This window comes from Conger conger, chromosome 2 (genome assembly GCF_963514075.1).
Source record: "Conger conger chromosome 2, fConCon1.1, whole genome shotgun sequence".
NCBI lineage: Eukaryota > Metazoa > Chordata > Actinopteri > Anguilliformes > Congridae > Conger > Conger conger.
Window position 1 is genome coordinate 71,767,295 of NC_083761.1, and position 13,219 is coordinate 71,780,513.

Below are 13,219 nucleotides of genomic sequence, written 5' to 3' on the forward strand. Positions count from 1 at the left end.
AGAACTTCCTGTGCTGTGTAACGGATGGTAATTGGATAAACGGGCCTTTGTTTAGTCGCTGTGAACTGAACAGCGCCTCTGCGCAGATGGATCTGGCTTTGAGGCACAGAATCTGTGTCACGCACATCACTTTCTCGATGATCTCTCGAACTTCCTGCTTTCATAGTAACCACACGGAGAGAGGGAGAGAGAACGAGCTAGCGCGGGCACATTTAATACTCTTTGATACTGTTGTTAGAATGCTTGTGGCATGATATTGTGAGAGGGTTTTTTCCCCAAAAATGCTTGTTTAACTTCTATCTTTGTATGTAACATTAGAGCAAAGTCACTGGAAGGGCTACCTTTTTCCTGTTCCGTTTCTGTGTGTTGTACTGCGAGGTGTGGCATGAGCATAATTCTCTCTCGGCTATCGGAGTCTATGCAAATGTGACTGTACCGGCACACCTTATGCAGGTTCCCTATGCCTGTCAGAATGAGACGGTCGTCTCGTGCCCCTCCCCCAGTGAAACTCTTCTGTGGGTATGTGTGTGTGTGCGCGCGCGTGTGTTTATCCACCACGCGCGTGCTGACACAGCCATATGGTAGAATCCTGTAGATGCTGCTCTGACTGCCAGCACTCAAGGTGTCATACTCGGTGTGTGTGAGTCATAGGAGGCCCATCTTCCCTCTCATCATCGCCAGTCCTCTCTCGCTCAGGTAAGGATTCTGCTTGCCTCGTTGAGCTTGGTCAGTTCTCCACGCTCTCAAGCGATTTTTAGACCACCGTCCTCTTAAAGCCGGTTAGGCTAGTCGACTCATTTCAAGAGCTTGAGGAGCCTGCGTTCTATTTTGATGTCGACTTGCTGGTGATATTGAGGGCTGTTTGAAAGAGGAAGTGGTTATGCTGTTTTGCGAGCGGAGCAATAGGACTTTGTAACGGCGCTGGCTGCTTGCCTGTTAACCCAGGGGGAACCGCCGTCTCTGTGGCTCCTCTGCTCAGCTCTGAGGCTCCACTGCTGGGTCTGGTTTCAGCAGGGTTGGTATTTCTCATAGTCTCCAGTTGTGGAGTTTCCGGATAGGCTACATAGAGGACTTGCTGTACCTTCCTTTCTGATGGGTTGGATGGGAGCTTCTAAAGACAGACATCTTATTTGCATGCTATTGAACAAATGCTTGTGTGTGTGCGTCTGCGTCTGCGTTTGCGTCTGCGTGTGCGAACATAACTACTCGTGGGAAATTAGAGTTCACGGCAGATACGCTCGTTGTCTCTGGTGGTGGTCTCCATAGCAGCACTATGGTCAGTTTTATTGAAGTTTGTAGCCTGCAGACATAAGAACTTTCCTTGCAGTGAATATGGCGGCTGCCTCCAGTGCTGCAGGCGTGCTGCTGAGACACACTGAGGTGTTTTCTGCCATGTTCCTATTACAACTACATTATTTAATACCAAATCCTGAGTGTGGCTGTACGTGCACGCTTTATATGTTAACTCAGGGAATGAGTGCCCACTTGTAACGAGTGGCCTGCAAATGAAGACATTTCATGTCTGAAGAGCAGTGTGAGACAGAAACGATCCCAATTTATTCTCTTTGATTTGTGCCTGTTGGATATTTTTGGTTTGCCTGTATGGAAATGTTAAGCTCTCTCTCTCTCTCTCTCCCCCCCCTCATCTGTGTTGACAGGGTCAGAGGTCATTCCCAGCTACACCAGCACCATGTCAGAGCCCGCCAAGCCAGCCCAGGGCCCCCAGCCCCCCGTGCGCAGCGACAAGCCCGGCGCGGACTTCAGCTACGTGGGCATCGATGCCATCCTGGAGCAGATGAGGCGGAAGGCCATGAAGCAGGGCTTCGAGCTCAACATCATGGTAGTGGGTGAGTTCAGAACCGCACCCGCCTTACTGTAGGAATAAAGGATCAGGGCCCCTATCGGCTGACGTGAATTACCTACTGTAGCTGCAGAATCAACTGCACACTTTCAGAGTCAGACACTTGCAGGCAACGTTGGGTCAGGAGGTAAGAGCAGTTGTCTGGCAGCCTGAGGGTTGCCGGTTTGATCCCACCCTGGGTGTGTCGCAGTGCCCCTACGCAAGACACCTAACCCCTATATGCTCCTGATGACCTGGTTGGTGCCTTGCATGGCAGCCAATCGCCGTTGGTGTGTGTGTGTGAATGAGAAGCATCAATTGTACACCGCTTTAGATAAAGGTGTATATATAAATGCAGACATTAAATAAAATTAAATAAAAATATTAAGAGTGATGTTCCAACCCATTAAATGCTGCTTAAAGGCACTAGGCGGCTCCCGAAGGATTCTTGAGCAAGGACACACAAGCCCATCTCTTTTGGAACGCGTGGCTTATAAATGATTGACCTGTGGGCATCTCTACATCATCTTTTCCCTGCTTCCTATCCTGCCGTTCTCTGATGGGTAGAGTTAGAAGCTAGGAGCTAAGAAAGGATGCAAGAAAAGGAAGCAAGGAGATAAAAATAAGCTGATTATTTCTGATGGGGCTGTCTCTCTCTGTGAGACATTATGAAACCTCATCATGCCCTGAAGCTTCAGAAAAGAACTCAAAAAGAAGTGAAAGCAGACAATGGTATTAGTGGGCACTGTGCTACCAGGAAGTGATCATTTAGACCGTGGGATAAGGGTAAATTCAGAGCACACATTAGAAGCCTAATTCTGATAGTTCAGCTATGAAAATAAACCATGGGCCTGTGTAGTCTTAGTTTATTTTGAGCAGGCTTTGAATGGACTCCAAGTTCAGATGTCCTGAATACAAGGTGATCCCAAAATGGCAGCTATTCTGGAGAATTTTTTTTGTTGCAAAGACAGGCCAATGTCCCCAGAAATTTGTATGGCGGGTCCTGGGTAACAATAGATCAATCCATCTCCTTTCCAATGATCAAGTGGGACATGAAGGATGGGGCAATGCTCCACCTGAACAGTTTTGGTGCAATGAAAAAAAAATGGCTGCTTTCTGTATAGTATTTCATTTTTTCTTTTAATTGGGTTACCAGTCCTTTCTCTTGAACAGGGGTTTGGTTTGCATTTGCCACATTGCTTACATTTTATCATTGTAATCTGTCTTCATAACTTTTTTTTGGGCTAGGTAAGGTATGTCTTGCACAGAGATATAGGTCAGGTTTACAGACTGTTTTTGTGGGTGTGGTGTCTCAGAGGTGCAACACACAACACTGGAACCATTTCGTGCAAACTCCAGGAGGTTGCACCACAGAATCTCTTGGATTTTTCTTGGTCGATGATACCATACTGCCAGTATAGACATTTTGAATTTCGGGTGTCACAATGAAGAATTAATTTCTAGAAAGAACAAAATGGCTCTACAGGGGAAACAAAATGGAGTATGAAGCTCAAGTTTTCCAGGATTTCTTTTTATCACATGATTGTCTACCATCTCAGGGAAAAAGAGAAAAATCCAAGAGGTGCTGTGGTGCAACCTCCTGGAAATGGCATGGCCCAAAGCAAGTTTTAATACTCTGCTCACATTCCCACTCATGCATTACATGCAAGACCTAACTGAAGAGGTGGAAGGCAACTAGCTTGTTGAGGAACCTGAAAGGATCTACCACGTGTGTCGAGGCTGTGTCTATCATTGCCCAGCTGACCTTCGGTGCACCTTCAATGGCTTTCAGTGCACAAACGGCAACTGTGGCAAACGAGCAGTTGTGCAGAAGCACAGACTGTGTTTGCACATTTGCTCCTCAGGAAGCCATTTTGGCTCAAACAACACTTGATTGAGCTGGAGGAGACTGCGCGGAGCCTGTAGTATAGAATAAGGCATCAGCATGTTAACCGCCTTGTTTGGGCTGCTCTGCTTTTGGGGAAAGCTGCAAGAGAAACTGCACGGTATGCAAAATCTGTGTGAGGAATTGCTATGGAAGTCCCTAATATGCAAGTATTTTGAGACTTCTAGAGACCCTTATTTCCTGGCACTGACTTTGAGGCCTTGGATCCTGTTTCCCTTGCGGCTGGTTATCCAGGCTGTCGTCTTGCAGTTACCTCCCCTGCCCCTCACCACTTGCCATGATTTCCCTCTTTAGTAGTTCAACATGTGAGGAGTGCTTTCTAAAGGAGGCTCACCCTTGCACTGCGTTTCGGGGTCCTGTAAGGCTGGCTGACTAATGATATCGTGGTTCCATGATGTATGAACTCCAGCCGTCTGCCGGAGCTCACTTGCCGTGTTCGCCGAAATAAATCTGCACCGGGTTAGCGTTGGGAGTTACCCTTCCCTCTTGCTGCTGAAAGAGACGTCTCTCCTCACATACGCACCTCTTTAAATATCACTTTTATTAGAGGGTTCAAATGAGAAGTGGATCAAACGTCTCCGATCGCACTGTTTATTTTCCTGGAGCTGCATTAACTCAGCCGTTGACGTGCTATGCCTGCCTAGCAGCAGTAGCCTGAGCATGAAGGCTTGAGGGTTTTGTTGGCCAAATAAGATTTAGATTGGGGAAACGATGAGCTCATGCTGCTGATCCCGTACTACTACTATATTATTATAAGTTGATGTTTTTTTTGGGGCTTTTTTTTTGACGGACCACAGCTGTTCTTTTGAACTTTCTCCTTTGATAATGACAGGAATATACACAGGAATTGTACACATTTTGCTGAAATGTGTGCATGTATATGCTCCTCTAAATGTACATTGTGCAGTGTCCCTGGAAAAGCAGGATCATGTGGACGGCTTCATGGCTGTACGTGCTCTCGTGTGTGAGCTCAGGAACGGGTTCTGGAGCCTTAAAGCACTGGTGTGCTAAGCGTTGTGATGGAGCAGGCTGCAAGATCCCAGGGATGTTAGCAAGCCAGGGGGAGAGGGGGAGGGATGGAGGGAGAAGGAGAGGGAGGGAGGGAGGGAGGGAGAGAGAGAGCTGACTGCTCTGGCCTATCTCCAGCTGGCCCTGCCGCTGTGTGCTGCTGATGGATGTTGATGGGGATGTGGACCGTAGCTCTCCTCTCCTCTTTGGAACACTGAGGCTTGTGTTCTGCCGTTCATTGTGCAGAAAGTCACGGTACAGTCTGGCCCAACCGCTGGCAGGACTGACCCCCCCCCCCTCCATTAGCCTGCTCACATTCAGTAAGCACAAGCCATCTGCACCAGTCCTCATAGCAACCTGTAAATCAGTAGCATACAGTAATGGCCATCTCGCTTAAAGTGGGGTGGGTGTAACCAAGGCTCAAGTCATGTAGAACCATATTTATATACCCTATTTATAGCAAATTATACACATTTTCCCCAATACACATCTCATCATGTTCCGGCCTAAAACTCAAAAGTGGCATATGAGATGACTCACCAGGGGGAGCCCATCCTCCTCTGGCCAGCTCGAGTTCATAATGACCGACACGGACTGGACGGTTTGTCAGACAGCTGGAGGTGGCTGTTTGGTAGTTGGGGCCGGGGGGTGGGGGTTGTTTGCTAATCAGGACATGGGTGGCAGGGTAGGCAGCAGGTTCTAGGGGTGGCTCAAGATCTCTGGTCAGGAACGCCCCAGCAGTGGGGAACAAGAATAGCTAAATTGAGATGAGCTCTCCGCAGCGGACAGGGATACAAAATGGAGGCTTGAGACATGGGCTGATGAACAATGCTGATTGTTTTCCTGGAAGGCTGTGGAAAAGGGCAACTGACTCACTCCAGCAGCCTGCACGTGCTCAGTACACCAGCACGGGATACGCTGGCTGCCAGTTGAGATGTGTCTGTGCTTGTGTGGGTGGTCAGCTGACCCAGTTGCTGCTCTCTCTGTCCGTCTCTGTGCAGGGCAGAGCGGTTTGGGGAAATCCACCCTCATGAACACCCTCTTCAAGTCCAAGGTGAGCCGCAAATCTGTGCTGGCCACGGGAGAGGAGAGGATCCCCCAGACTATCGAGATCAAGTCCATCAGTCACGGTGAGAAGAAAGGACCCTACTGCTGCTGGCATCACCCGTTCACATCACATGAGCGTAACGATGCATTCACCACAAACTGCCCGGATATGATGTTTTAATGCGTGGTGCATTCATTTTCAAAGCACTGAACTCCCATCGTTTCAGTAATTTCATTTAACATGTACATTTTGGTGATGGCGTAGCAAAAGCAGTGCATACACTGACACATGCATTTGAGCTTCTTATCTAAAGTGGCGGATGGCTTGTCTATTTGGCCCACGGTCATTATGTTTCAATGCAAAAACTACCGTCCAATTTCCATAGCTCATCCTGCTCCTTCAAATAATGAATGCCAGCTTTTGTTCATCTTCATTAGTCATATTTATCATCGCATCCTGTGACTGTGGAAAATTTGGGATTTTTAAAAAAACTGGGGCATTGTTTCTAGACACGATTTGCGTCAAAGACTTGCCACTTGCCAAAGACAGCCCAAGTATTGCATGAGATGAGTTGATATGGAGAGGTTTGCAGATAATCATGTTGACAGAGTCAAAGGCATGTGGATGAATGAATTCCTTCTTTTCCACCGCTGTTCTGCTCAGACATCGAGGAAAAGGGCGTGAGGATGAAATTGACAGTAATCGACACTCCCGGTTTTGGGGATCAGATCAACAATGAAAACTGGTAAGTGCTGATTTGGATGAATGATCGTGGGGTACGAAATGGCCTGTATCCTGCGGTGCCCTCACTCTCGCTCTGTGTTTCTCCTTGACCAGCTGGAAGCCCATCATGAAGTTCATTAATGACCAGTATGAGCAGTACCTTCAGGAGGAGATCAACATCGAGAGGAAGAAGAGAATCCCAGACTCGCGCGTTCACTGCTGTATATACTTCATCCCCGCTACCGGCCACTGGTGAGTGTGTGGCCTGACCTGCAGTGCACCACACATGCACGCAAAGACACACGCGTACAAACGCTCATAAAGATGCATGCAAACACAAGCACATGTACAAACATGCACGCGCACACGCACGCATGTGCACGCACACACATGCAAACAAGCGCGTGTAAAGATGCATGCAAGCACACCCATGCAAACACAAGCACATGTGCAAACACGCGCACACGCAAACACGCGTGCGCCTGCACACACACAGACACTTGCAAGCACAAGAACACGTTAAAAAAAACGCTTACAGTCGTGTATGTGCTGGTTTGTACGTCCTGCTATTTAGAGTGCAGTACATTTGCTGCGTATCAATGGAATTGTGATGGGAAAATCACAACTGCTGTGTGCCACTGTATCAGTGCATGCTGTATGCTCTGCTAACCTGCGTGCCAAGGATGAATGTTTCCGGTGGCAAGGACACGGTCATACATCAGTCATATCTCCAGAGGAGGTCTGGTGTGATAAGCTGACCTCTGGGCTTTCTGTAGGGAGGGGGCTGACGTGCACTGTGTGACCTGCTACATTGTGGCCAAGGACTTGCCTCTTACGTCATGCATACCCGCACACACGCATGCACCCATAGGCCTGCCTTGGCCTACTCTTTGCCGTTCCCCCTTAACCATTTCCTGCTTTTTCCTTAAAATCCGACGAGTGAAATTGATCCTGTCCATTGAGACTTGAGTCATATCAGGAGTCAGGTTCCACAAAGGCTCCTTTCTTTGCATTATTACTCTGTGTGGGAAGGGCTTGCCAGGGGCTGGATCTATTCTTTCACAAGTGTGGCGTGTCCTGTATTTACTGTACCAGGAAACTTCAGTGATAAATTATTTTGTTTTTACTGTGTGGTGTGGTCAGATATCTGTAGCAAAGAGTCCCTGATACCAAGTCTCTCTGGTGTGTGTGGCTCCCGTCTGGGGTACAGTAGGGAGCTGAATGAATGATTGCTCCCTATGGTGATCTGTACAATATAGTATAACACTGGTGATACACACAACCAGGGTTTAACAGTTAGTTTGGCTGAACATGCACTGCGTAGGCACAGGAGGGTGGACCGTAGAGGCCAGGCCTGGGCAGAGATGTGCTGTGTGACTTTCTTTGTGTGGACTGTGTGAGGGACCCAGATGGGGAAACGTTTGCTAACCAAACTGTAGTTCCCCTCGCTCTCTCCTCAAGTCCAGTAACAATAGCTTTTCCGTGACTGGAAACATGGCACTGTTCCATTTAGCCCTGAAATCCTGCCTTTCCTCGAGTCTGGAAGTCTCCCTCTCCTCTGCTGTGAGGACATCTGGATTTGATTTTGGTGGATTCTACCATGTTTCCTTGCTTTAACTCTTGTCTGCCCACAGTCCCACACTGAGGCTGAGGGGCATTGCAGGGGGTCAGGAGCCGGCCATGCCCCGGTTATGGATGTTTGCTTATATCACACATTTTGTTTTCTTTGAAACTTTCCATGAAATTTCCATGAAGTCCGTTACCATGGTGGCAGACTGGTTCAGGAAGCTTTTCCCCCCAGAGTAAAGTAAAACTCTGTTCCTCCATGTGCATTTGTAATATGTCGTCATATAATGTAAAATTAAGTGTGTGCTCTCCCTCTTTCACTCGTTTTTTTTCTCCCTTTTCTCCTCAATTTGAAATATCTGATCTTCGTAACGTTAATCAAGTGTGCAAGCTGCCCCCAAACTCATACTCTGTATGTCTGCCTGGCAGAGTTAGCCTGACCCTCACATTTGCACATCCTGGCTCACAAACTCCACAGCTTTGGTCTCAGCTGTCCCCCCTCCCCCCCACCCCCTCGCCAGTGTTTCTGTTACAGCTATCTGCTTGTGTGACTGAGCCTCCCAGTGCGAGAGCTCTTCGGTCAGGCTCACTCCTTCGTCTCCTCCCTCCCTCCATCCCTCCCTTCATCCCTCCATCCTCAGGGCAGCTGCGTTCTGCCGGCGGTCTGTCGGCTGCCGTGGGACCGCGTCGCGCTGCACGAGCCTGGGCCTGTTCCGAAAAGGTTCCCTGAAAAAAATCACGGTCCTCCCCAGTCCCCCCCCCCCCCCCCCCCTCCCAGTAGCAGCCCCCGACAGGAAACCTGCGGCACCTGCTTTCCCAGGGGCCGTCTGTTTGGGAGAGGAAACGGCAGAAACGGGAAGCTGGAGGCTTCCTTAGTGCCACCCAAAAATTTTGGGAGCGCACTTGAGAGGTATTGTAGGGCTGCTCAGTGCCCGGGACTGACTGTAGGGACCCGGTCACACCCTGCAGAACGTGGACCTGGACACATCAATCCCAGCCTGCACTGGGGGAGGCAGGCAGCTACCCTGGCCAGTGGCTGTGTTAAGGCCCTTCCCCATCCACACTGATGACGTCTTGTAAGCGGCCATTTTGAACGTGAAACCTTGTAAATTCAGATAGATTTTCATTGGCTGTTAGTGTTTTATCATTCATGCAGCTGGAAAAAAATCTGTGATCCCAACGATATCCTTAACCACTGTCGTTGTCGTTATAGTTGTGATGTGGGCTCCACCATCCACTTATGTTAGAACAACTTTTTTAAAGGATATATTTATGGTTGTGGTTATCGTTCCTGGTGAGGACAGGCCTTTAAGCGGCGGTAAGAGAACAGAGTGGGGAAAGTGTTGGACTCTTCTGCCTTGCTCTCTAGTCATGAGTTCTCACGAATTATGTTCTGTTGAGTGCGCGAGCCTGCGTCTGTAACCAATTACTTAGATACGCTGCCAGATGATCCGTGTTTTATTGCTTTTGTGTCGGTGCCATGGGTGCATAATGACAGAATTATAAGCCATATAATGATTATACTGTAAATGTGAGTTTGGTAGTGCTGGTAGCGTGCTGGATCGTGTGACGGCACAGGACCAGTTGAGATGGTGCAGTACAGGTTTTAAACCGCTAGGTTACGTGGGATTCAAAGCAAAATGCACTGCGGCCCATACTACGAAAGATGAATTGGGACGTGTGGATTTGGGCGCTGTAGCTTGCAAAGCGGGAACAAAGGCGTTAAGTGAGGAGATGACAGTATGCTTTCCCTTGGGTTTCTGGTCCGGTCCTCCATTAGCGGCTCTGAGACCAGGCTCCGGCTCCCTGTAGAGAGCAGCACAGCGTCACTGTGGAACTGCAACTGGAGCTGTGCCCTGTGTGGATGGTTTCGGGCAGTGAACGAGGGAGGAAGAGCTGATAAAAGCTGTTTGCACCGTGTGGTTGCTCCTTCCTTTATGCTTCAACTTCTGTGTCTTCCTGTGTTTATTCAAACGAGACCACAAATTGGCTCTCGACAGAATGAAGTGAGGCACTCCTTCCGGATAAGAAACTCTTGACTTATTGTCCAGGGAGAGGTGTGAGTGTGAGTGTGAGTGTGAGTGTGAGTGTGAGTGTGAGTGTGAGTGTGAGTGTGAGTGTGAGTGTGAGTGTGAGTGTGAGTGTGAGTGTGAGTGTGAGTGTGAGTGTGAGTGTACATGTCTACGTCTGCATGTTCTTGTGTGTGGTTCTGCTTGTGTGTGTGTACATGTAAGTGCATTTGTGTGCTGGCATACTTGTGCATGCATGAGTGTGCATGTGCATATGGATGTGCTTGTGTGTGTCCGTCCGTGTCCTGTGTCCGTGTGTGTGTGTGTGTGTGTGTGTGTGTGTGTGCGCTTGTGTACGAGCATCTGTGTGTGTGTGTGTGTGTGTGTGTGTGTGTGTGTGTGCGCATGCCTGCACGTGTCCTGTTCGCACAGCTGAGGACAGGACTCCCTGGCCTCTGGAACTCGGCGCTGGCAGAGCTGCAGAGTGACGGCCGTGTTTGTGGTGCTGGGGGGTGTGATGTGTGTGTGTGTGTGCGTGTGTGTGTGTGTGTGTGTGTGTGGTGCTGGGGGTGTGATGCGTGGGAGTGTGACTGTGGCTCTCCCCTGTGAAGGCTGAGTGGCCTTTCATGCTCGTCCAGCGCTGCAGATGTCTGTCTCACGAGACTCTCTGCTGCAGCTGCACGGCTTTGAACTCTTGACGCTTAACCTCACAAGACTAATTGGAAGAGAAGAAAAAATTTATATTAACCCGGGGCTCTGCTGACAATACACTTTTTATTCCGAGAGTAGCCGTGATCAGCTGCAGAAAACAGAAGTGACCCTCTTCTCAAATGGCCTTCTCATATGGTTGTAACAGTGTATTTGTTGTGGGGACTCGAATGTGTTTCTCACTGTGTGTTCTGTACTGGTGGCTCGAGTAGCATTGTGTTTGTTCTTTGCCAGGACTCAAACATAGTTCAGTTTTTTGGGAACCAAACATCTCTCCAAGCAGCTTGATAAAGTCAGGACATCGAAATCCTGTAGTCTGTTTATAGACTGAGATTTGTTCCCTGTTCTGAATGCCTAATGAAGTGGGAATTAATTATTTTTTCACTTTCACTGGGACAAGCTTCCCACTCCATGATACTCTGCTAACCACAGTTGATATCGATAGCTTCCTGGTTTTTTTTTTTTGGTTTTTTTTTTGTTTAATGTCAGTTTTAAGATTAAGATCCTTGGCCACGGTCTTAAGTTTCATATGTGGTTGAACCAACAGATGTGTGTGTAATTGAACTGTGGCTTCGCTGTAGAAGGCCCTGTGGTGTCGGACTTGCACACGGGAGGATAGGTGAGATGCAGACTGTAACAGATATTCCAGGTGGAAGTTCTGGCCCTGGTCGATCGCACATCAAAGACCGGTTAGTGTAGTTTTATCGCCCCCTGCTGGATTTCCTTGTGATCTACAGCCAAAGACACACAGTGGGGAAGAAGTACAGTGCAGTTCTCTCATGCTGTGGTCATATGATCCATCCGATTGTTTTTCATCTTGCGCCCTGGTGGTAAACAGAACCGAATGAATCGCTTGTGTCCGCCCCTGTCCTGACGAGCTGGCCGCCCGGGCAGGGTTCTCCACGGCAAAGCGCGGGGGTTGAGGCCTTCCATTTCGGCCGCGTTTCTCACCGCCTTCCTCCCCTGTCTCCCAGCCTCAGGCCCCTGGACGTGGAGTTCATGAGACGCCTCAGTAAAGTGGTCAACATCGTCCCTGTCATCGCCAAGGCTGACACTTTAACTCTGGAAGAGAGAGACTTCTTCAAAAAGAAGGTATGAACACCCCCCCCCCCCCCGTCCGCCCCCTTGTTGCAGAGGTATGCGTGCCGCTGTGTGTGGGTTCTTCCTGAGCCCAGTTGGCGGCTGCTTAGTGGGGCACGTCATATTACAGATCTGGGGGGAGGTGCAGGAACACGCTGGTATGTTCTGAAGGGCTGCCAAAAAATGACAAATCAAAGGCCAAGGGGAGGGGAAAAAGCTGAAATGAGTTGGCGGATTGTCCTGTGAAGCCCCCTATAGCCTCGGCCTCTGCTCTGTAGCTTAAACGGCTTAATTGGGAGCTGAACCGAACTCCCCGGCTCAGGGCAGCGTGTCATCTGCAGCAGAGCTCCTTTAACCTTTTGAAGGCAGATTTTTCTGGCCGGATGAGCCCTGTGTAATCAGCCGGCTCGCTCTCCAGGGAGAACATATGCCGTGGTCCTCTCAGGGGTGGAGGGGGTGGGGTGGGCAGCCTGTGTCCTGAGGGGGCCCCAGGACGGCACTCTGAAGGGCGGGGAGCCCCGCCACTCCCAGAAGCCTCTCTTGTGTGGGTGGAGGGCGGGAAGGGGGAAGAGGAAGCCGTTCACTTCCCGTGGCTGCAGGCTTTTCTCCCCCCGTGCTGCCCTGTGTTTCTCTTGGACGGCGGTCAGCCGTAAGAGCCGATGAAGACGGGCAAGGGATGCACGTTTCCCCTCGTTCTGGCACCGGCCTGTACGGCTTTACTGGAGCAGGATGCATGCTGGGGCGCTTTGCCCACTCTTCCATTTGTTCCAGGCCTGAGAGGACAAACACGAAAATTGTTCCAATTGAGATGGAAGGCTCTGGGCTCGTAACAGGCTGTTTTGATTGGCTGTGTCCGGGCAGCGTTCAGCCCGGGGATTGCCTAAGCACGAAACAAGACAACGCTCTTTGTGTCAGGGCAGCTGTGCTTCATGTCTTCCTGGCTCCTGATGTGACAGTGGCGCATCTTCATGACATAATTTCCCCTGTGCTGTGGTAAGCATACATTTGTCAATCCACTAAAGAGCAATCAATACAAATGCCAATCATTGATTTATTAGCATCGCTGTTGCCAACTGTTCCCATTCATTATGAATGAGTGAAAAAGGCAGCCATTTTCAGGGTCAGGCTAAGGGTAAGGCCTGTCTTGTGAAAGTCATCTGTTGCTCTGATCATCCTTTGCATGTAATTTAAAACCATTTTTCAACCAGTGCCCTTCAAGTTTTATTAAACTTTTTGGCTCAGATAATTTAATCTCTGGCATGACGTTAGAGAAGGCTGTCAGTGCTGACCTCGGTACAGGGGAGGACACCACTCGCGTGCGTCATCCATTT

At 49.3% G+C, this 13,219-nt stretch overlaps 1 protein-coding gene across 8 annotated transcripts in view; it reads left to right on the forward strand.

The window, feature by feature from the left end:
• Positions 1 to 13,219, forward strand: part of septin9b (septin 9b) — a 64,897-nt gene that overhangs the window by 44,828 nt on the left and 6,850 nt on the right. For 7 of the 8 annotated variants that reach the window (XM_061231060.1, XM_061231059.1, XM_061231061.1 and 4 more), the window contains 5 exons: positions 1,659 to 1,847; positions 5,756 to 5,884; positions 6,466 to 6,547; positions 6,640 to 6,777; positions 11,783 to 11,900. In XM_061231060.1, the coding sequence (XP_061087044.1) occupies positions 1,659 to 1,847; positions 5,756 to 5,884; positions 6,466 to 6,547; positions 6,640 to 6,777; positions 11,783 to 11,900 (656 nt within the window). Of the gene's footprint in view, positions 1 to 552; positions 697 to 1,658; positions 1,848 to 5,755; positions 5,885 to 6,465; positions 6,548 to 6,639; positions 6,778 to 11,782; positions 11,901 to 13,219 lie in introns of those variants that run through there. The other variant, XM_061231064.1, reaches the window with a different exon arrangement.